The 25,332-nt window shown below is 44.6% G+C and overlaps 1 protein-coding gene across 2 annotated transcripts in view; it reads right to left on the bottom strand.

The window, feature by feature from the left end:
• Positions 1 to 25,332, bottom strand: part of CAMKK1 (calcium/calmodulin dependent protein kinase kinase 1) — a 422,153-nt gene that overhangs the window by 31,180 nt on the left and 365,641 nt on the right. For both annotated transcript variants that reach the window (XM_073665198.1, XM_073665200.1), the window contains exons 10-14: positions 24,760 to 24,959; positions 22,660 to 22,713; positions 21,571 to 21,644; positions 16,914 to 17,001; positions 7,640 to 7,768 (exon numbers count right to left, since the gene is read on the bottom strand). In XM_073665198.1, the coding sequence (XP_073521299.1) occupies positions 7,640 to 7,768; positions 16,914 to 17,001; positions 21,571 to 21,644; positions 22,660 to 22,713; positions 24,760 to 24,959 (545 nt within the window). The remainder of the gene's footprint in view (positions 1 to 7,639; positions 7,769 to 16,913; positions 17,002 to 21,570; positions 21,645 to 22,659; positions 22,714 to 24,759; positions 24,960 to 25,332) is intronic.

Below are 25,332 nucleotides of genomic sequence, written 5' to 3'. Positions count from 1 at the left end.
CTGGCAGGTAACTGGCAGGTAACAGGCAACGGGACCTGAGGGCTGAAGCAGAGTAGTGAACAGTGCAACAACATTGCTCGGGCACCTCCATTTTGGAGGAGGTGCCTTAAATATGGGAGGTCCTCCGGCAATTGGCCGGGGACTCCTTAGGACGGCGCGCGCGGTCCTTTTAAGAGAGGGGGAGCACGCGCGCGCGCCCTAAGCACACTGCCGGGGAAGGAGCGCGTGCCGGAAGCAGCGGGGAGAGAAGCGCTGGAGGACGCCGCGCCAGGAGCGGGGAGGTGAGAGGGACGGCGTCTCTGCCTAGTACGGGGCAGAGACGCTGATGCTACAGTACCCCCCCCCTTTAGGCCCCCTCTTTTTTTGGCCAGAAAGAAATTTTTCAAGGAGAAGCGGGGCGTTGATGTTCTCCCTGGGTTCCCAAGTTCTCTCCTCAGGACCAAACCCCCTCCAATCTACCAGAAAAAAGGTCTGTCCTCTTACCCTCTTGGAGGCCAGAATACTCTCTACCTCAAAGACGTCATCAGCGGAAACCGGAGCAGGAGGGGCACCTGGATTATTGGAAAAAGAGTTAAAGACAACGGGTTTGAGGAGAGATACGTGGAAGGAGTTGGGAATCCGTAGGGTGGCCGGGAGTTTTAATTTGTAGGCCACAGGGTTAATTTGCCTGAGGACTTCGAAGGGACCGATGAATCGAGGGCCCAACTTGAAGGAGGGTTCTTTGAGTCGCACATGTTTGGACGAGAGCCAAACCTTGTCTCCCGGATGGAATTGAGGCGGATCCAGACGTCTCTTATCAGCATATCTCTTCATCCGCTCAGAGGACAGAAGAAGAGCGGACCTGGTACTCTCCCAAATAGTAGAAAATTCGCTGACAAGAGACTCCGCAGCAGGGTTGTCCACAGAAACGGAGACAGGGAGCGGAATCCGGAGGTGCTGGCCATAGACAATAAAGAACGGGGACTTGGAAGAGGATTCGCTCTCGTGGTTATTATAAGAGAACTCGGCCCAAGGAAGGAGGTCCACCCAATCAGAATGGTGGGCATTAACAAAGTGCCGGAGATAGCTGGTAAGGATCTGATTGATCCGCTCCACTTGACCATTGGACTGAGGGTGGTAAGCGGAGAAGTCCAGGGTGACGTCCAGCAGTTTACATGTGGCTCTCCAGAAGCGTGAGGTAAACTGAACCCCTCGATCCGACACGATGTGGAGGGGTAGGCCATGGAGACGGAAGATATGGCGAATAAAGTCCTTAGCCAGCTCAGGTGCAGACGGAAGACCAGGCAGGGGAATGAAGTGGGCCATTTTAGAGAAGCGGTCCGCGACCACCCAAATGACAGTACACCCGGCAGAGACAGGGAGATCGGTAATGAAGTCCATAGCGATGTGTTGCCACGGGGCAACAGGTATGGGAAGCAGCAGGAGATGACCAGCTGGTAAGTGTCTGGGAATTTTGTTGCGGCCACAAGATGAACAGGCAGAGACGAAGTCTACCACATCCTTACGCAGGGTAGACCACCAGTAATGCCGGGAAATGAGTAGGAAGGTCTTCTTTTGGCCGGCATGGCCAGCTAGTTTAGAAGAATGACCCCAGCGAAGAACCCTCTCACGGTCTGGAGGCGCCACGAACGTCTTGCCGGGTGGAAGACGAGTAAAATCCAAGGGGGCCACATTCATCACCTTGGAGGGGTCGATAATGTGCATAGGCTCCTCCTCTTGGTCGGAGGACAGGAAGGATCGGGACAAGGCATCAACTTTGACATTTTTGTCCGCCGGGCGGAAATGAAGGATGAAATCGAAGCGGGCAAAGAACAAAGACCACCGGGCTTGACGTGGATTAAGTCTCTGGGCATTTTGGAGATATGCCAGGTTCTTGTGATCCGTATAGATGATCACCGGGTATAGAGCCCCTTCAAGCAGGTAACGCCACTCCTCCAGCGCCAATTTAACGGCAAGCAGTTCTCGGTCTCCTATGGAGTAATTGCACTCAGAGGAGGAGAAGATTTTAGAGAAAAAGCCGCAGGTTACCATTCTCCCAGAGGAAGACTTCTGGGTGAGCACCGCTCCGGCTCCAGAGGAGGAGGCATCAACCTCCAGGTAGAACTGTTTGTTGCAGTCTGGACGGTGCAGCACAGGGGCAGAGGAGAAGGCTTGTTTCAGGGAAAGGAAGGCCTCCTCAGCTTCGGATGACCATACCTTGGGATTTGCTCCCTTACGGGTGAGCGCAGATATGGGCGCAGTCCGTGACGAGAAGTGAGGAATGAAGAGACGATAGTAGTTAGCGAAGCCCAGGAATCGCTGTATCGCCTTCAAGCCCTCCGGACGGGGCCACTTTAGGACAGCAGAGAGCTTCTCGGGATCCATTCGCAAGCCTGTCTGGGAGATAACATAGCCCAAGAAAGGAAGAGAGGTCTGCTAAAAAAGGCACTTCTCGTATTTAGCATAGAGGTGGTTCTGCCTGAGCCTAAGCAGGACCTGACGAACATCCCTCCGGTGTGTGGGAAGATCCGGAGAGAAGACCAAGATGTCGTCCAGGTATACCACCACGCAGGAGTAAAGAAGGTCACGGAAGATGTCGTTGACCAGTTCTTGGAAGACGGCGGGAGCATTGCAGAGACCGAAGGGCATCACACGGTACTCATAGTGTCCGTCCCGGGTATTAAATGCTGTTTTCCACTCGTCTCCCTGACGGATACGGACCAGGTTATAAGCTCCACGTAGATCCAGCTTGGAGAAGATCCTGGCGCCTTTAAGACGATCAAATAACTCAGAGATGAGCGGAAGGGGGTATTTATTTTTAACAGTGATCTGATTGAGTCCTCTATAGTCAATACAGGGGCGTAGCGAGCCGTCTTTCTTTTTGACAAAGAAGAATCCGGCTTCAGCCGGGGAGGTAGATTTCCGGATAAATCCCCTAGCCAGATTCTCTTCAATGTACTCAGACATGGCCCGGGTCTCGGCTGCATACAACGGGTAGATACGCCCACGGGGAGGAGTGGTGCCAGGTACCAGGTCGATCGGGCAGTCATATGGCCTATGGGGTGGCAACGTCTCTGCTTCCTTCTTACCGAAGACGTCCGCATAGGGCCAGTAAGGAGCCGGGAGACCTGGTAAATTAGCTGGAGTAGGCGGAGGGCGAACTGGGCGGACCGGAACCAGGCAGGTCCTATGGCAGTCTGGACCCCATCGGAGTACTTCACCGGATCGCCAGTTCAATACGGGTTCGTGTGTCTGGAGCCAAGGTAGACCTAGCAACAGGGAGTGAGAAAGTCCGGACAACACATGGAATGAGATTTCCTCAGAGTGCAGCATTCCCACCTGCAGGGTTATGGGTTCAGTGACGAGCAGGATGGTCTCCGAGAGAAGTCTTCCATCCACGGAGGCGACTGATAATGGTTCAGCCAGGGACTTGGTGGGAATACGGTATCTCTCTACCAGAGACTGGGAGATGAGGTTTCCAGCAGCTCCAGAATCCAGGTGGGCAAGTTCAAAGTGACGGTTTTCTCCCCAAGCAATAGAGACTGGTAAAGTCAGAGACGGAGAGGGCTTACTTTTGTCTAGGACGACCTCTCCGAGCAGTCCTAGACACTGGCGTTTCCCGGCTTCTCCGGGCAGGAACGGATGAAGTGCTCCATACTGCCACAATAGAAACAGCTTCCCTCGGCTCGGCGAGATTCTTGGCGAGATTTGACCATCTTGGTCTGGTCGATCTGCATAGGTTCAGGCGAGGGCGCCCGCGGAGTGACTGATTGAGAAGCAGGTCTCAGGGAAGTAGGAGCAGAACAAGAAAAGTCTTTCTCCCAGGTAGTCTCTTTGGCACGTTCTTGGAACCGGATGCCAATCCGGGTAGCTAGTGACACCAGGTCATCCAGAGTGGTAGGAATGTCCCGACCAGCTAACTCGTCCTTAATCTGACCGGAAAGACCCTCCCAGAAGACGGACACCAGAGCCTCATTTTCCCAGGCAAGCTCAGAAGCGAGGGTGCGGAACCGTATGGCATATTGGCCCACGGTGAGACTCCCTTGGCGGAGACGTAGCAGTGAGGAGGCAGAAGAGGTTTTCCGTCCAGGTTCATCGAAGACTTTCCGGAAAGCAGCGAGGAAAGACGGCAGGTCGGACACCAGGGGATCCCCTCTCTCCCACAGGGGATTTAGCCATGCCAGTGCCTCCCCAGTAAGATGGGACATGATGAAGGCCACCTTGGCTCGGTCGGAGATGAACTGGTATGCCAATAGCTCAAAGTGCAGGGTGCACTGGTTTATGAAACCCGAGCTAAAGTAGGTTCGCCGGCAAAGCGTGGAGGTGCCAGAAGTCGAGGTCCATAGTCGGGTACCATGAAGGGACTGGATTGCGGTACCGCAGGAATGGGCACGGCTGGACCAGAGGTAGACATAGACAAGTCACACAATGCGCCTAGACGAGAGTTAACGGACCGTAGATAGGACAGTACCACCTCCTGCTGAGTTTTCTGACGTAAGACTTCCTGGTGCAGATCGGAGATCTGGGGGCCACCGGGTTCCATGGCCCGAGCAAACTGTAACGGGACTGGGAGGTGGAACCTCTGTGCAACTATACAAGGGGGCAGTCCATGTAAGGAAGCGGGTGGCTCCCAGGGAAGACGGGCAGGTAGTCACAGCAGGTGACCGGGGCAGTCTCTGGGTAAACGGGCAGGAGGTCACGGCAAGTGACCGGGGCAGTCTCTGGGTGAACGGGCAGGAGGTCACGGCAAGTGACCGGGGCAGTCTCTGGGTGAACGGGCAGGAGATCACAGCAAGTGACCGGGACAGTCTCTGGGTATAGGGTTGGTACGACCTGTGACGGCTGAGCCTCCAGGTAGGCTAGCAGGCGGATGGCAGGTGTGTGCTCCCAGGTGAGCAGGCGAGAGTCTCTGGATAAGCAGGTGGTCACAGCATGTGACGGCGGAGCCTCCAGGTAGGCTAACAGGCGGATGCAGATGAGTGCTCCCAGGTGAGCAGGCGAGAGTCTCTGGATAAGCAGGTGGTCACAGCATGTGACGGCGGAGCCTCCAGGTAGGCTAACTGGCAGGTAGCAGATGAGCGCTCCCAGGTGAGCAGGCAAGAGTCTCTGGACTGGCAGATGGTCACAGCACGTGACGGCGGAGCCTCCAAGTAGGCTAACAGACAGGTAGCAGGTGAGCGCTCCCAGGTGAGCGGGCAAGCTGGTCCATAGACAGACTGACAGGTGTCGGAAGGCAGACCGTCGGACCTCAGGCTAGCAAGCAGGAAAGCGGATGACAGGCAGGAATCAGGCAGCAAACTGTCAGGAAACTGGCAGGTAACTGGCAGGTAACAGGCAACGGGACCTGAGGGCTGAAGCAGAGTAGTGAACAGTGCAACAACATTGCTCGGGCACCTCCATTTTGGAGGAGGTGCCTTAAATATGGGAGGTCCTCCGGCAATTGGCCGGGGACTCCTTAGGACGATGCGCGCGGTCCCTTTAAGAGAGGGGGAGCGCGCGCGCCCTAAGCACACTGCCGTGGAAGGAGCGCGTGCCGGAAGCAGCGGGGAGAGAAGCGCTGGAGGACGCCGCGCCAGGAGCGGGGAGGTGAGAGGGACGGCGTCTCTGCCTAGTACGGGGCAGAGACGCCGATGCTACACTCTCATTTTTAATTTTTCTCATTCCTGCACTAGTATACCACACTCAGAGTTAGGCCTTTATTCCTCTATTTGTAATGATAGGCTGCTTCTTTCCCTGCCTTCAGCTTTTATAGTCCCTGTGATAGTTCTCTCTGATTGGCTGCAATAAACCATGTGATGTGAAACCTTCAAGGCATTATGGTGTGACATCATGAAGCTGCTCTCTGGCTGATGCAATTTTCAGCAGTGTGTGAAATGGGACTTGACACATCTTTTGTGGAGAATCCTCGAGAATCAAATTGCATATTGTTCGACATGGCTGGGACATATGGATTTCAGGGAATTCACTTTGAAGTTGATTCACAGAGGATCAATCTTCTCACCTACTACTGACTATATTGCATGTCATATAAGTAGATTTTACAGTACATGCGTATTAATATCTCACATTGCACAAATTGGACAAATTGAAGATAAGGTTTAAAGTTTTGGTATGATTTAGGTCTCATTCAGTTGTCAATGATTTTTTATGTATGGAAAAAATAAATGCTCCTAGTTGTCGTCAGTGTTTTTCATTCGCGTTTCATCAGTGTTTGACCAGTGTGTCAGTTTTTCCCATCAGTGATTTTATTGTATGGAAAAATAAATTGCAAAAGCTTCTCCTATCCATTACAATGTTAATCACATACAGCACACAGATGGCACAATGATGTCATCCAGGTGATGTGCATGATTTTCAAAGAGCCATAGACTGCTATTGGTAATTTTGATTCGTGACCCAGATCAAAAACAGTCTCCATGATTTTTTTTGCAGACACAGCTCTGTAGATTATAATGGATACATGTTCTATCTGGGAAAACCAAAGATGGAACGTGTTCGTGAAAAACGGACATCTGAATGAGGCCTTAAGAGCAAAATTAATGGCAACCACTAGAGTTAGCAACACACTCATGAGAAATGTATGTGTATTCATCAACAACAACAAACAGTACAGCTTCAATCTTTAGTTATTTACCGCTCCATAAAAGAAAGTTTGTTGTCTGTTACCATGAAGATGCTAAAGCCCCCCCACCATACACATTAGACTAATGTCGAGTGCGCTCGCCGACATCAACAGGATTGGCCAACACTCTAATGACAACTGATTGTTGGAAGAGTTGTGGATCAAGGAGTGTCTGATTTTGGACTACTGATTGCTTTTTCCTCCTGGAGATAATATGCCGGAAGAGATATCTGTGATGCTTTCTCATAGAGAACACAGGAGAGCTCAGCCAAAGGAGCTATCACCACAGGGGTTACCAGTGATGGGCATCTGAAAGATTTCTCATTCCTACAGCTAAAATCAAATGTCTAAGGGGGAGGGGGCTGATCCCACGGAGGGAGAAAAGAGAAGACACAAGTTTAGTTAAGTTGGTGGAATGTCGTCGAAGGGAGAGGATCTAATCTGAGGACCATGGGTGGATCGATGGCATATGGAGATCAGTACCGACTGGGCTGGATAAACCTGCTACAGTTGGGGGATATGTCATTGGGATTTAAACTTTCTTAAAGGACTGTGCTACTGGATACTTGTGCTTCCATCGTTTTATCTGTCGTATGGAGGATCTTGTGGACTGAGACAATTGTATTTTGGACATTTACCTGGAATTGCTGTATTACTATGGATGTAAGGAATAAAATATTGTTACATCGGTAACCTGCCTAGGTGATTATTAAAACCCACAATCTCAGATCCTCACAATGGCCAAGATGGCTGTTGGCCAAATGATCGCCCTAAGCATCAATCAGCCATCTAATGTGTATGGGGGCCTTTATATCTGCATGAAAGCGAAAAACATAACAATGGTAAATTATTTCTGATGATCTACAAATAAGGTTCATTTGAAATATAAAAATATAGCATATACTGGCATTGGTAAAATACACTGTTGGGTGATCTTTCCAGCAATACAGACATTTCATATTACTATTATATGTGTCTTATTTTAATAAAATGTAACATTGGAATCGCATTGTGAACACAGTACACAAAATGTCATACCACAGTTGTCAAACTTGGGATCAGCTTGACTGAATTCTTCACTTCCTCCTCAGTGACCTCCACAATTGTGCAATGCTCTTCTTCCAGAGGCAATGGGTTCTCCCCATTTTCAGATACCCAAGGATGAACCTGAGATCATAATGACAATGGTGTATAGACAGAATGGAAACATTTCATCTGCAGCATGGATAATTCATATGGAAAATTAATCCAAACTAATTGTACTTTATTTGGGGTCACTAATATAATTATTATCAATTGCATAAATGGTTTTATCTTGATTGGAAAAGAAAAATTAGAAAGTTAATGGACTTTTTTATTTATGAATAATTATGTCATTTAAATAAGATTCATGTGCTGCAAAGTGGATGTATAATATCAAAGCATCTCCATATAACCGACTAGGACAACAAATCCTACTTCACTGAAAGGTACGCGTTTGATGTGTCTGTTGCTATGGAGTTTATTGCAAAAAGTTAAGACTGAAGAATTTCTATGTGTCGTAAAAAGTAGGACAAGCATTAATTCTAAGATTTCTTTTCAAGATTTGAAACCAGTGTCTGCAAAGATAGTTTGAACTTTGAACATTACTAGTGAATTATTCACATACTTGTAATTTATTACTTGGGATTTAAAGTGAAATGCTGGTTTGCAGCCACTACATCATTGTGGCCTGCAGAAAATGAGATATCACAAGCATTTACTTACAAATGTCACCAGCACAATCAGGCTCCTTAGCCATTAATGCTCTAGAGCACACTATGGCAGCTTCCGTGATTTTATATAAATGTATATATATATATATATATATATATATATATATATATATATATGTATATATATATATATATATATATATATATATATATATATATATATATATATATATATACACTACCGTTCAAAAGTTTGGGGTCACCCAGACAATTTTGTGTTTTCCATGAAAATTCATACTTTTATTTATCAAATGAGTTGCAAAATGAATAGAAAATATAGTCCAGACATTGACAAGGTTAGAAATAATGATTTTTATTTGAAAGAATAATTTTCTCCTTCAAACTTTGCTTTCGTCACAGAATGCTCCCTTTGCAGCAATTACAGCATTGCAGACCTCTGGCATTCTAGCTGTTAATTTGCTGAGGTAATCTTGAGAAATTTCCCCCCATGCTTCCTGAAGCCCCTCCCACAAGTTGGATTGGCTTGATGGGCACTTTTTACGTACCATACGGTCAAGCTCCTCCCACAACAGCTCAATGGGGTTGAGATCTGGTGGCTGCGCTGGCCACTCCATTACAGGTAGAATACCAGTTGCGTGCATCTTCCCTAAATAGTTCATGCACAATTTGGAGGTGTACTTTGGGTCATTGTCCTGTTGTAGGATGAAATTGGCTCCAATCAAGCATTGTCCACAGGGTATGGCATGGAGTTGCAAAATGGAGTGATAGCCTTCCTTATTCAAAATCCCATTTACCTTGTACAAATCTCCCACTTTACCAGCACCAAAGCAACCTCAGACCATCACATTACCTCCACCATGCTTGACAGATGGCGTCAGGCACTCTTCCAGCATCTTTTCAGTTGTTCTGCGTCTCACAAATGTTCTTCTGTGTGATCCAAACACCTCAAACTTTGATTCATCTGTCCTTAAAACTTTTTTCCAATCTTCCTCTGTCCAATGTCTGTTCTTTTGCCCATGTTAATCTTTTCCTTTCATTAGCCAGTCTCAGATATGGCTTTTTCTTTGCCACTTTGCCCTGCAGGCCAGCATCCGGAGTTGCCTCTTCACTGTAGACGTTGACACTGGTGTTTTGCGTGTACTATTTAATGAAGCTGCCAGTTGAGGAGCTGTGAGGCGTCGATTTCTCAAACTAGAGACTCTAATGTACTTGTCTTGTTGCTCAGTTGTGCAGCGGGGCCTCCCACTTCTCTTTCTACTCTTGTTAGAGCCTGTTTGTGCTCTCCTCTGAAGGGAGTAGTACGTGTACCGTTGTAGTAAATCTTCAGTTTCTTGGCAATTTCTCGCATGGAATAGCCTTCATTTCTAAGAACAAGAATAGACTGTTGAGTTTCACATGAAAGTTCTCTTTTTCTGGCCATTTTGAGAGTTTCATAGAACAAACAAATGTAATGCTCCAGATTCTCAACTAGCTCAAAGGAAGGTCAATTGTATAGCTTCTCAAATCAGCCAAACCGTTTTCAGCTGGACTAACATACTTGTGCAGGGGTTTTCTAGGGTTTTCTAAACATCCATTAGCCTTCTTACACAGTTAGCAAACACAATGTACCATGAAAACACTGGAGTAGTGGTTGCTGGAAATGGGCCTCTATACACCTATGTAGATATTGCAATAAAAACAAGACGTTTGCACCTAGAATAGTCATTTACCACATTAACAATGTATAAAGTGTATTTCTGATTCATTTAATGTTAGCTTCATTGTAAAAAAATGTGCTTTTCTTTAAAAAATAATGAAATTTCTAAATGACCCCAAACTTTTGAACGGTAGTGTATATATATATATATATATATATATACATACAGTTATATGAAAAAGTTTGGGCACCCCTATTAATCTTAAGATTAATGTTTTATAAAAATTGGTGTTTTTGCAACAGCTATTTCAGTTTGATATATGTAATAACTGTTGGACACAGTAATGTTTCTGCCTTGAAATGAGGTTTATTGTACTAACAGAAAATGTGCAGTCTGCATTCAAACAAAATTTGACAGGTGCATAAGTATGGGCACCCTTATCATTTTCTTGTTTTAAATACTCCTACCTACTTTTTACTGACTTACTAAAGCACTTTTTTTGGTTTTGTAACCTCATTGAGCTTTGAACTTCATAGCCAGGTGTATGCAATCACGAGAAAAGCTACTTAAAGTTGCCACTTGCAAGTTGTTCTCCTGTTTGGATCTCCTCTGAAGAGTGGCATCATGGGCTCCTCAAAACAACTGTCAAATGATCTGAAAACAAAGATTATTCAACATAGTTGTTCAGGGGAAGGATACAAAAAGCTGTCTCAGAGATTTAACCTGTCAGTTTCCACTGTGAGGAACATAGTAAGGAAATGGAAGAACACAGGGACAGTTCTTGTTAAGGCCAGAAATGGCAGGCCAAGAAAAACATCAGAAAGGCAGAGAAGAAGAATGGTGAGATCAGTCAAGGACAATCCTCAGACCACCTCTAGAGAGCTGCAGCATCAACTTGCTGCAGATGGTATCACTGTGCATCGGTCAACTATACAACGCACTTTGCACAAGGAGAAGCTGTATGGGAGAGTGATGCAAAAGAAGCCGTTTCTGCAAGCACGCCACAAACAGAGTCGACTGAGGTATGCAAAAGCACATTTGGAGAAGCCAATTTCTTTTTGGAAGAAGGTCCTGTGGACTAATGAAACCAAGATTGAGTTGTTTGGTCATACAAAAAGGCGTTATGCATGGCGGCAAAAAAACACAGCATTCCAAGAAAAACACTTGCTACCCACAGTAAAATTTGGTGGAGGTTCCATCATGCTTTGGGGCTGTGTGGCCAATGCCGGCACCGGGAATCTTGTTAAAGATGAGGGACGCATGGATTCCACTCAGTATCAGCAGATTCTTGACAATAATGTTCAAGAATCAGTGACAAAGTTGAAGTTACGAAGGGGATGGATCTTTCAGCAAGACAATGATCCAAAACACCGCTCCAAATCTACTCAGGCATTCATGCAGAGGAACAATTACAATGTTCTGGAATGGCCATCCCAGTCCCCAAACATGAATATCATTGAACATCTGTAGGATCATTTGAAGAGGGCTGTCCATGCTCGGCGACCATCAAACTTAACTGAACTGGAATTGTTTTGTAAAGAGGAATGGTCAAAAATACCTTCATCCAGGATCCAGGAAATCATTAAAAGCTACAGGAAGCGACTAGAGGCTGTTATTTTTGCAAAAGGAGGATCTACTAAATATTTATGTCACTTTTCTGGTGAGGTGCCCATACTTATGCACCTGTCAAATTTTGTTTGAATGCAGATTGCACATTTTCTGTTAGTACAATAAACCTCATTTCAAGGCAGAAACATTACTGTGTCCAACAGTTATTACATATATCAAACTGAAATAGCTGTTGCAAAAACACCAATTTTTATAAAACATTAAGCTTAAGATTAATAGGGGTGCCCAAACTTTTTCATATAACTGTATATATATATATATATATATATATATACATATATATACAGTTAGGTCCATATATATTTGGACAGAGACAACATTTTTCTAATTTTGGTTCTAGACATTACCACAATGAATTTTAAACAAAACAATTCAGATGCAGTTGAAGTTCAGACTTTCAGCTTTCATTTGAGGGTATCCACATTAAAATTGGATGAAGGGTTTAGGAGTTTCAGCTCCTTAACATGTGCCACCCTGTTTTTAAAGGGACCAAAAGTAATAGGACAATTGACTCCAAGGCTACGTCATGGACAGGTGTGGGCAATCCCTTCTTTATGTCATTCTCAATTAAGCAGATAAAAGGCCTGGAGTTGATTTGAGGTGTGGTGCTTGCATTTGGAAGGTTTTGGTGTGAAGTAAACATGCGGTCAAAGGAGCTCTCCATGCAGGTGAAACAAGCCATCCTTAAGCTGCAAAAACAGAAAAAACCCATCCGAGAAATGGCTACAATATTAGGAGTGGCAAAATCTACAGTTTGGTACATCCTGAGAAAGAAAGAAAGCACTGGTGAACTCATCAATGCAAAAAGACCTGGGTGCCCACGGAAGACAACAGTGGTGGATGATCGCAGAATAATCTCCATGGTGAAGAGAAACCCCTTCACAACAGCCAACCAAGTGAACAACACTCTCCAGGAGGTAGGCGTATCAATATACAAATCTATCATAAAGAGAAGACTGCATGTAAGTAAATACAGAGGGTTCACTGCACGGTGCAAGACACTCATAAGCATCAAGAATAAAAAGGCTAGACTGGACTTTGCTAAAAAACATCTAAAAAAGCCAGCACAGTTCTTGAAGAACATTCTTTGGACAGATGAAACCAAGATCAACCTCTACCAGAATGATGGAAAGAGAAAAGTATGGCGAAGGCGTGGTACAGCTCATGATCCAAAGCATACTACATCATCTGTAAAACACGGCGGAGGCAGTGTGATGGCTTGGGCATGCATGGCTGCCAGTGGCACTGGGTCACTAGTGTTTATTGATGATGTGACACAGGACAGAAGCAGCCGAATGAATTCTGATGTATTCAGAGCCATACTGTGTGCTCAGATCCAGCCAAATGCAGCCAAACTGATTGGTCGTCGTTTCATACTACAGATGGACAATGACCCAAAACATAAAGCCAAAGCAACCCAGGAGTTTATTAAAGCAAAGAAGTGGAATATTCTTGAATGGCCAAGTCAGTCGCCTGATCTCAACCCAATTGAGCATGCATTTCACTTGTTAAAGACTAAACTTCAGACAGAAAGGCCCACAAACAAACAGCAACTGAAAACCACTGCAGTGAAGGCCTGGCAGAGCATCAAAAAGGAGGAAACACAGCGTCTGGTGATGTCCATGAGTTAAAGACTTCAGGCAGTCATTGCCATCAAAGGGTTTTCAACCAAGTACTAGAATTGAACATTTTATTTACAATTATTTAATCTGTCCAATTACTTTTGGTCCCTTTAGAAACAGGGTGGCACATGTTAAGGAGCTGAAACTCCTAAACCCTTCATCCAATTTTAATGTGGATACCCTCAAATGAAAGCTGAAAGTCTGAACTTCAACTGCATCTGAATTGTTTTGTTTAAAATTAATTGTGGTACTGTCTAGAACCAAAATTAGAAAAAAGTTGTCTTTGTCCAAATATATATGGACCTAACTGTATATATATATATACACAGAGCTCAGCAGAAATGAGTACACCCCCTTTTAAAAGTAAGATTTTAATCAATATCTCACTGAACACGAGAACAATTTCCAAATTCTCCAAAGACTCTCCAAAGAGTTTCATAGGACAGTTGTTTAACCCATAACATGGAAGTAAGGTTAATATTATACGTTTTCATTACAAAATCTTAAGTATTACACAAATTGGTTGATACAAAAATGAGTACACCCCACATCAAAAACTACTATATCTAGTATTCTGTATGACCTCCATGATTTTTAAGGACAGCACCAAGTCTTCTAGGATGGAATGAACAAGTTGGAGACATATTGTAACAATCGTTTTCCATTCTTTAAGAACGACCTCTTTTAGATTCCTTATGCTGGATGGAGAGTGATGCTCACCTTGTCTCTTCAGAATTCCCCATAGGTGTTCGGTTGTATCCATTTGTGTCTTGAATTAATTTTTTATGAAAATTACTTTTTTGGATGTGCAATTTTTTAACAAAATTACTTTTTTCGGTGTGCAAAATAACAAGCTTGTTTGCAATCTATGGCTCACATTTGTGAGAGTATTTTGAAGTATGTTATCCCATAGAAATGTTCATTCTGAAAGAAAACTAAAGGTTTGCTGACAACTCTGTTGGGTGTACTCACTTATGCTGAGCACTGTAAAAACTGCTACAGTCTGACAAAATGTAAATCTCTTACTAGGGCACGGTACTTCATAGTTGCCAACTGTCCCAAATTTAATGGGATTCCTGGACTGAAAGAGGGTGAGTTTTATATAAACCATGCCCAAAAGTCACTATTTGTGATTAGACTGAGGGTGTTACCATGGGGGTTGTGGGCATTCCCAGTAATGGGCAAGGTGGGGCTTATCCATCCCTAGAAATTTAGGTAATTATGGTATTTCATGATATGTTAACAATTATGGGCCACATTATGGCTCAGTGATTAGCCGTGAAGCGGTGGAGTCCTGGGGTCAAATCCCACCAAGTACATCTGCAAGGGGTTTGTATGTTCTCCCCATGTTTGCGTGGGTTCCTCCGGTTTCCTCCCACACTCCAAAAACATACTGATAGGGAATTTAGATTGTGAGCCCCAATGGAGACAGCGCCGAAAATGTCTGTAAAGCGCTGTGGAATTAATGGTGCTATGTAATTGAGTCATTTAAATATATTAAATAAATATATGATATAACCCCACTAAGTGAATTAGTCATTACCAAAAAGTTTTTCTGAATTGTAGGATGACTAAATGATGAGTTTAAGGAATTTTATTATACACTGCTCAATAAAATAAAGGGAACACTGAAATAACACATCCTAGATCTGAATACTTTGTTCTGTACAAAGTTAAATGTGCCGACAACAAAATCACACAAAAATCATCAATGGAAATCAAATTTATTAACCAATGGAGGCCTGGATTTGGAGTCACCCCCAAAATTAAAGTGGAAAAACACACTACAGGCTGATCCAACTTTGATGTAATGTCCTTAAAACAAGTCAAAATGAGGCTCAGTATTGTGTGTGGCCTCCACGTGCCTGTATGACCTCCCTACAACGCCTGGGCATGCTCCTGATGAGGTTGCGGATGGTCTCCTATGGGATCTCCTCCCAGACCTGGACTAAAGCATCCGCCAACTCCTGGACAGTCTGTGGTGCAACGTGACGTTGGTGGATGGAATCGAGACATGATGTCCCAGATGTGCTCAATCGGATTCAGGTCTTGGGAAGGGGCGGGCCAGTCCATAGCTTCAATGCCTTCATCTTGCAGGAACTGCTGACACACTCCAGCCACATGAGGTCTGGCATTGTCCCGCATTAGGAGGAACCCAGGGCCAACCGCACCAGCATATGGTCTCACAAGGGGTCTGAGGATCTCATCTCGGTACCTAATGGCAGTCAGGCTACCTCTGTAGAGCACATGGAGGGCTGTGCGGCCCTCCAAAGAAATGCCACCCCACACCATTACTGACCCACTGCCAAACGGGACATGCTGAAGGATGTTGCAGGCAGCAGATCGCTCTCCACGGCAACTCCAGACTCTGTCAAGTCTGTCACATGTGCTCAGTGTGAACCTGCTTTCATCTGTGAAGAGCAAAGGGAGCCAGTGGCGTTCTGTGGCAAATGCCAAGCGTCCTGCATGGTGTTGGGCTGTCAGCACAACCCCTATCTGTGGAAGTCGGGCCCTCATACCACCTTCATGGAGTCGGTTTCTAACCGTTTATGCAGGCACATGCACATTTGTGGCCTGCTGGAGGTCATTTTGCAGGGCTCTGGCAGTGCTCCTCCTGTTCCTCCTTGCACAAAGGCGGAAGTTGCGGTCCTGCTGCTGGGTTGTTGCCCTCCTACGGCCCCCTCCACGTCTCCTGGTGGCGCCTCCAGCCTCTGGACACTACGCTGACAGACACAGCAAACCTTCTTGCCACAGCTCGCATTGATGTGCCATCCTGGATGAGCTGCACTACCTGAGCACCTTCTGTGGGTTGTAGAGTCCGTCTCATGCTACCACGAGTGTGAAAGCACAACCAACATTCAAAAGTGACCCAAACATCAGCCAGAAAGCATTGGTACTGAGATGTGGTCTGTGGTCCCCAGCTGCAGAACCACTCCTTTATTAAGGGTGTCTTGATAATTGCCAATAATTTCCATCTATTGTCTATTCCATTTGCACAACAGCATGTGAAATTGATTGTCAATCAGTGTTGCTTCCTAAGTGGACAGTTAGATTTCACAGAAGTTTGATTTACTTGGAGTTATATTCTGTTGTTTAAGTGTTCCCTTTATTTTTTTGAGCAGTGTATTAAGGCTAATCAATACATTGTACATGTATCACAAAATGCCACATGTCTCTGATTGCCGGTGTGCTGTTATTTGAATATAAAGAGGTTGTTCTATAAAAAACATATATACGTTACCTATCTATAGCATGTACGATTGCTGGAACCCTCCACCGATAATGAGAACGAGAAAGTCTCCTGTGTGAATGGAGTAGTAGTAAGCACTGCTCTGTTCACTGTATATAGAAGTGGTTGTGGCACACCACTCATTCACACAGTGGATTTTTTCTGGATCAGTAGGCGTCTCAGGAGCCTGAGCCCCAGGGATCATTTATGTTTTATCCTATGGCTAGATGATAGATGTTGACTGTGGGAAAACCCCTTTAAGTTTACATCTACACACATCATGGCACAATATGAAACCAACTGGACATTTCTTGTAATATCTCATGCCTCTGCTCAAGATGCTGTGTGGCATTGGATTTTTGTAAAATCTCTGGGTCTTTTATCAATAGCCTTGAAATACTAACATTTTATATACAAAAACACACAATCTGCAAATGAAGGTTATAGCATTACATATAGCAATCCTAAATGTTATTAGACCTTTATTTCTGGAACTGTTATTCTGTCTTCTGGCTTCTTATCCAGCATTCTCACTATCAAGTCTTTCAGTTCATCACTAATGGCTAGCCTTTAACAGGAAAGCAATAAAAGGGACAATAAGTATTCAATTACACAACTCAACAAGATAGGACACAATCCATCTATAATTTAACGCTACAAGCGTCCCTCTGTCTGAAGCCTTTATAGACAACGCAAGCGCGACACACCTGTGCAGTCTGGCACAAGACAGAAGAACGCATGGAGCCGTTACAGGTAAGAGGAGTTTATGGCGCCGGAGATCGCGGTATGCGTACACACTGAACACATACCGCGATCTCCGGCGCCATACTTATTTACCTGACCGGGAGGAGTGTTGCCGCGACGCCTCTGTTCTGGCCAGAGACCGGGGCAGGAGTGCTGCGTCGGAATCGGCGCATGCGCATAGCGCGCTGTCCAGTGCCATTTTACTGAAGACACATTTGCAGTGTGTCTTTAGAAAAATGGCGCCGGACAGCGCGGTATGGGCACGCGCATACTCCGGCACCACACTCCTCCCCCGGCCTCCGGCAGAACGGGTCGCAGCACTGGAGCACAGGGAATAAAGGTGAGTATAAGTGTTTATTTTTGTGTGTGTGTGCGGCGTCATATGGATGAGGGGTACCATGCATACCAGGATGAGGGATGAGGGGTGCCATACATACCAGGATGAAAGATTTGGTACCATGCATACCAGGATGAGGGATGGGGTACCATGCATACCAGGATAGGGATGAGGGGTGCCATGCATACCAGGATGAGGGATGGGGTACCATGCATACCAGGATAGGGATGCCATGCATACCAGGATAGGGCTGAGGGGTGCCATGCATACCAGGATTGGGATGAGGGGTGCCATGCATACCAGGATGAGGGATGAGGGGTGCCATGCATACCAGGATAGGGATGCCATGCATACCAGGATGAGGGATGGGGCACCATGCATACCAGGATGAGGGATGGTGTACCATGCACACCAGGATGAGGGATGGGGTACCATGCATACTAGGATGAGGGGTGGGGTATCATGCATATCAGGATGAGGGATGGGGTACCATACATACCAGAATAGGGATGAGGGGGTACTATGCATACCAGGATGAGGGATGGAGTACCATGCATACCAGGATGAGGGATGGGGTACCATGCATACCAGGATGAGGGGTACCATACATACCAGGATGAGGGATGGGGTGCCATGCATACCAGGATAGGGATGAGGGGTACCATGCATACCAGGATGAGGGATGGGGTGCCATGCATACCAGGATGAGGGATGGGGTACCATGCATACCAGTATGAGGGATGGGGTACCATGCATACCAGGATGAGGGATGGGGTACCATGCATAAAAGGATTGGGGATGAGGGGTACCATGCATACCAGGATAGGGATGAGGGGTGCCTTGCATACCAGGATGAGGGATGAGGGGTACCATACATGCCAGGATAGGGATGAGAGGGTACTATGCATATCAGGATGAGGGATGGAGTAACATGCATACCAGGATGAGGGATGGTGTACCATGCATACCAGGATGAGGGATGGGGTACCATGCATACCAGGATGAGGGATGGGGTACCATGCATACCAGGACTGGGGATGAGGGGTACCATGCATACCAGGATAGGGATGAGGGGTACCATACATACCAGGATAGGGATGAGGGGGTACCATGCATACCAAGATGAGGAATGGAGTACCATGCATACCAGTATAGGGATAATTGGGCACCTTGTATACCAGGATACAGATGAGGGGCCATGCATACCATGATGCGGATGAGGGGGTACCATGCATACCAGGATAGGGATGAGGGGTGCTATGCATTCCAGGATAGGTATGAGGGGTACCATACATACCAGGATAGGGATAAGGGGTACCATACATACCAGGACTGGGGATGAGGGGTGCCATGCATACCAGGATGAGGGATGGGGTACCATGCATACCAGGATAGGGATGAGAAGTACCATGCATACCAGTATGAGGGATGGGGTACCATACATACCAGGATAGGGATGAGGGGGTACCATGCATACCAGGATGAGGGATGGGGTACCATGCATACCAGGATGAGGGATGGGGTACCATGCACATCAGGATGAGGGATGGGGTACCATGCATACCAGGATTTGGGATGAGGGGTACCATGCATACCAGGATAGGGATGAGGGGTACCATACATATCAGGATAGGGATGAGGGGGTACCATGCATACCAGGATAAGGGATGGGATACCATGCATACCAGGATAGGGATAAGGGGGGTACCATGCATACCAGGATACGGATGAGGGGCCATGCATACCAGGATACGGATGAGGGGGTACCATGCATACCAGGATAGGGATGAGGGGTGCCATGAATACCAGGATTGGGATGAGGGGTGCCATGCATACCAGGATTGGGGATGAGGGGGCCATGCATTCCAGGATGAGGGATGGGGTGCCATGAATACCAGTATTGGGATATTGGGATGACGGGTGCCATGCATACCAGGATTGGGGATGAGGGGGCCATGCATACCAGGATTGGGGATAAGGGGTGCCAAGCATACCAGGATTGGGGATGAGGGGTGCCATGCATACCAGGATTGGGGATGCCATACATGCCAGGATAGGGATGAGGAGGTACCATGCATACTAGGATAGGGATGAAGGGGTACCATGCATACTATGATAGGGATGAAGGGGTACCATACATACCAGGACTGGGGATGAGGGGTGCCATGCATACCAGGATGAGGGATGGGGTACCATGCATACCAGGATAGGGATGAGAGGTACCATGCATACCAGTATGAGGGATGGGGTACCATACATACCAGGATAGGGATGAGGGGGTACCATGCATACCAGGATGAGGGATGGGGTACCATGCATACCAGGATGAGGGATGGGGTACCATGCACATCAGGATGAGGGATGGGGTACCATGCATACCAGGATTTGGGATGAGGGGTACCATGCATACCAGGATAGGGATGAGGGGTACCATACATATCAGGATAGGGATGAGGGGGTACCATGCATACCAGGATGAGGGAAGGGGTACCATGCATACCAGGATAGGGATGAGGGGGGTACCATGCATACCAGGATACGGATGAGGGGGTACCATGCATACCAGGATTGGGATGAGGGGTGCCATGCATACCAGGATTGGGGATGAGGGGGCCATGCATTCCAGGATGAGGGATGGGGTGCCATGCATACCAGTATTGGGATATTGGGATGACGGGTGCCATGCATACCAGGATTGGGGATGAGGGGGCCATGCATACCAGGATTGGGGATAAGGGGTGCCAAGCATACCAGGATTGGGGATGAGGGGTGCCATGCATACCAGGATTGGGGATGCCATACATGCCAGGATAGGGATGAGGAGGTACCATGCATACTAGGATAGGGATGAAGGGGTACCATGCATACTAGGATAGGGATGAAGGGGTACCATGCATGCCATGATAGGGATGAGGGGCCATGCATACCAACATTGGGGATGAGGGGTGCTATACGTACCAGGATAGGGATGAAGGGTACCATGCATACCAGGATAGGGATGAAGGGTACCATGCATTCCAGGATAGGGATGAGGGGTACCATGCATTCCAGGATAGGGATGAGGGGTGCCATGCATACCAGGATAGGATGGGGGCAGCACATAACAGGATGGGGGAACAAGATTGGGTAGCACAAATACCAGGATGGGGGCAGCACAAATACCAGGATGGGGACAGCACATAACAGGATGGGGGACCATATACCAATAAAAATGCTTACCACCTGGGCGTAGAACGGGTTCAATAGCTAGTGCTAATATACTGTTACAAAGTTATATAATTTAGTGCTATGTTAGTGAGTTATGTCATCACAGCCTGACAGATTTTACAAAAAGGTTAAGGAATCACATGTAATTGAGTAGAAATGAAGACTTAGAGTCTGATTCATCAAAGTGTTTTTGCCACTGGCGTAAAACATTTCAAGTCATACATTAGGTTGCGTGAAAATGTTGTCTTTTGGGGTTTTCACACCACTTTCGCCTAACTCCGTCATAATAAGCATAGCTAAAATTAGATAGGGGTAAGACAGGACGTGGTGACGCTCACTTGTCTAATTAATGACGATGTGATGAACCTTACGCAACAAATGTTACTTCAGTCCCACCAGCGCCTCTTAATAAATCAGGCGCCTCTAAATGCAACCTGCCTCCTCGTCAAAACCAGCGTGAACAATTTCATGATAATCTTTCAGTGTAAACAAACTGCCGGTCACCTGATGAATAAGCAAAGCACTTGTTCATCGGGTGAAATGATCTTTTACGCAGCACAAAAAAAAATCATTGTTATCGGCAGCACATCGCCCTGTGTAAACAGAACTCGTGCTGCCGAGAGCCATGGCAGTCTATATGCACTGAGCAATCTTTTACAGTGCTTATCATTTACTTTGGTCTACCTGTGTAAACAGGCTTTGACACAACCGCCAATCAGTAAATGTTTACCGACTGACGGCCGTATCGTGCCTCTGGTCGGTCCATGAAAACGAAGCCTAATACTTATAGTATTAAGAATCCACACCAATTTACAATAAAACCATTGTTAGGCATAACTCATTACATACTGTTCTGGGAACTCCACTGGTTTATGCTTTATTATGTTGTGTAGAACCAAGATGTATTCATCAATAAAAGGGCACTGAAAAAAACAAATCACAAAAAAGGTTACAAATAGAGATAGAAACAGAGGCATGTAAAAGAATAACCCATGGCTGCAGTTTTGGCATAAGGTTAGAGGCTGGGTTTTTATAAAGCTGGGAATTATACATCACCTGGCCTTTCCTAACGATGATGGTGAACAAGCCATAACCCTAAGCACACAAATCTCCAAGGGTGGGCAAACTTTTGCATAAGTCCATTTTAATTTTGAAAACGTAAAAGATGAATATATACAGTATATATATATATATATATATATATATATATATATATATATATATAATTTTATTTTTTTGCCTACAATACACGAAATGTATCATCCTTAACTTTAAGCCTCTTAGAGATAATTTAATCTTCAACTTGCTTAACAGTAATTTTGACTAGGGGTGCCCAAAGTTTTACATGCCACTGTAGATAGATAGATAGATAGATAGATAGATAGATAGATAGATAGATTGGATAGATAATTAGATAGATAGATAGATAGATAGATAGATAGATAGATAGATAGATAGATAGATAATTAGATAGATAGAAAAAGAAAAAAAAGAAAGCAGCACTAGCAAGCAGGAAAAAGTTAACATGGGTGCAAATCTTCCAGGCAGTTACCAATCCTCTAGATAGCTAAAACCAAACAAAAGCAGCACTCCATTTGAAGAATTAGAAAAAATGTGGTTTAATAGACCATTAGGGCTCAGTAACGTTTCGGTTCTGTTAGGCTTGAGGAAGGTTCTCAATAGACCCGAAACGTTGCTGAGCCCTAATGGTCTGTCTATTAAACCACATTTTTTCTAATTCTTCAAATGGAGTGCTGCTTTTGTTTTTTTAGCTAGCAAGATAGATAGATAGATAGATAGATAGATAGATAGATAGATAGATAGATAGATAGATAGATAGATAGATACGGTAGATACGGTAGATAGAATTAACTGCTTTTAAGAGTTCATGCTACACATAGATAATATATATGACTTGGGTCTATGTTGGTTGCTTACCTTTCCAAAAACAAAACAATAAAGTGTGACTCCCATTGCCCAGACATCTAGTGCCTAATAACAGAGACAGACAAGAAAAGTTAGATTCAGATATCTTATGACTAAGTAATAACACATACAGGATATGGAAGTGGAAATATAATTTTTCTATTACAATGCAAAGGGGAGCTATGAGGTATCTGCATTTCTCTAGTCACCCGTGTGTACTGTCTACTAATCCAGAGAGCTCTGACAAGTCCATTAAACTAAACAGCACATACTATTGTGACATGAGTGTGTGTTGACATTTGGTATTACTTTTTATAATAATCCATTCCCATTCACAAACTATCATGTTTGCCTCTAAGTTCCTGCAATACGATCTTATCGCCTATTCATCCCCTCTTCTGTCCTCAACACTTCTCTACTGCCACTTATTCTACCTTATTTCCAGCTACATCTCCATTCTACAAATTGTCAGGGTCTCAAATAACAATTATTCCTATTCTAAGGCATAATTCTTCTTTTAAAACAGATTTCATAGTTTAATCTTCATCTAATGTTAAGTAATATTTATTTTTACAACGTACTTTTATGGGGTTGTCCGATAAACATTTATCACCACGGTAGGTAACTAATATGTAATTACTGAGGTGCCACTACTGTGGCCTCACCGATCCCAAAGTATAGGACTAGCGGAGATCGCCATTCCATCAGTCTCATGGACGTGAATGGAGCAGTGATCTCAAATGTGCACTACCTCTAATATTCACATGGTAAACTCTGGCCAGCAGGGTGAGTGTATTTCGCCAATCCAGACGGGCCACCCCTGGCCCGGCATCTCTTCACCGCCCTCGACCGGCATCGCCACCCCCCCACCACCTGATATTGCCCCCATCCCTGCCCGGCACAACATAGTGGGTACCAATACAGTTGAAAACACTGATAGAAGTGGGAGTTGTCAGCTGAAGCTTCCTCCGCCATCTTCTCCCTCTGAGTGTGACATCTCAGCGCAGTGTCACTACAGTGAAGGCGGGAGGGCACTTTTGTTGCCATCATATTTTATCTATATTATTAAAGGTCTTTATCCTTTGTTTTTACATATTTAAATTAGGCCATTGCGCCATATGCTTTTACTGCTCTAACATACTATATTATTATGTATGCCCTATTTGTGATCATTTTCTTAGATCTATATATTTTAAATTTAAGTTTATTCGAAGATCTATTAGCTAAAATGTACTTTGTGCGTGGGACAATTCCTTTAAGATTGTTTCCATATGAAAAGGTTCATCATTATATTTGATGATAAGGAAAAACTTCCTTAATTGTAGACATTTTTTTAATAAATATTAAGGTTTGCCAGCGACTTTATCCAAGTTTTTCATTTTGGCTATCTGTGTATTTGAATTTGACATCCCTGCAATGTAGGATTAGAACTGTATTATGTAAAAAGATGGTTACATTATATTTATCAGGAGCCTGTTGAGGGTTCTTGTACAGTTTTATCTGGAAAAAAATCCTGCATATCATGACAAATCATTTTTGACGAGGTTCCACGGCCTTCCCAGAAGCTATACTGCTCCTTAAGTGTGCAGTCTAATATCTGTGTCCTCTGTGAATCTCCTTCACTTTACACAGGTATGTACTGTATCATTGGCAATTAGACAACATGCATATACTTAGGAGTGTCCTATAATTCTGCAGGAATAAGATTACCAAAGCATTAAATGAAGCCATGTCAATAGCATAACATCATTTTATACATTTTATATATGTGTAATTTTTAAAAAAACAGTAAAAAAAAGCAAACATAAAAATTGACCTTATCACAACAGCCTACCATAGAGAAATAATAATTTTTAATAAAAATAATCGATCTCAAGGCAAACACAAACACAGTCAAAGCAAAACATCAAACTCTGCACCGATGACCATAATTATTATCAGCACTTCTTTATTACACCGCTATTTCACTGCCATAAATGTTGGATGTCCGTTTAGTGCACATTTGCACTATGTCATATGTTACCAGAAAAATAACCAGTCAACTGCCATTTACAAGAATGTTTCTTTGTATAGAGTCCTCTGATAAGATCTGTAAAATGCATCAGACTCTACCTTTCCACTGAAGCCCTGGCCAGAATCCGAGAGAGTCTCAGGTGCCATGAACGCTGGAGTCCCAGCAGTACTTGACAGGAGAGCATCGCTGCCTTCAAACTGATTGCTTACTCCAAAGTCAGCTATTTTAATATGGCCATCATCTCCAAGAAGTAAATTTGATGGTTTTATATCTCGGTGAATAATCTTCTGGTAATGCACTAAAAATGAAACAGAAAAAAATATGACTTAATTAAATATACAGTTATATTGGACACTAAGCATTATGTCAGTTTGTCACCCAAAATGAAACTTGACAATATTTATGGCATAAAATAAAAAAAACAAATAAGGATTTCTTGCTCCAATCATAGAAATATTATATAAAAATACATATATCTATACATAGATATATAACTTAAGTTATGTTTGTAACAAGATTAAACACACATTATGTATGCATATACAGTGGGTGAAATAAGTATTGAACACGTCACCAATTTTCTAAGTAAATATATTTCTAAAGGTTCTATTGACATGAAATTCTCACCAGATGTTGGTAACAACACATCCAATCCACACAAGCAAAGAAAA

This window comes from Phyllobates terribilis, unplaced genomic scaffold (assembly GCF_046119375.1).
Source record: "Phyllobates terribilis strain yellow unplaced genomic scaffold, ASM4611937v1 Scaffold_2__4_contigs__length_985480577, whole genome shotgun sequence".
Classification (NCBI taxonomy): domain Eukaryota; kingdom Metazoa; phylum Chordata; class Amphibia; order Anura; family Dendrobatidae; genus Phyllobates; species Phyllobates terribilis.
The sequence above is the reverse complement of the archived record's forward strand: the minus strand, read 5'-3'. Positions and strand labels throughout refer to the sequence as shown.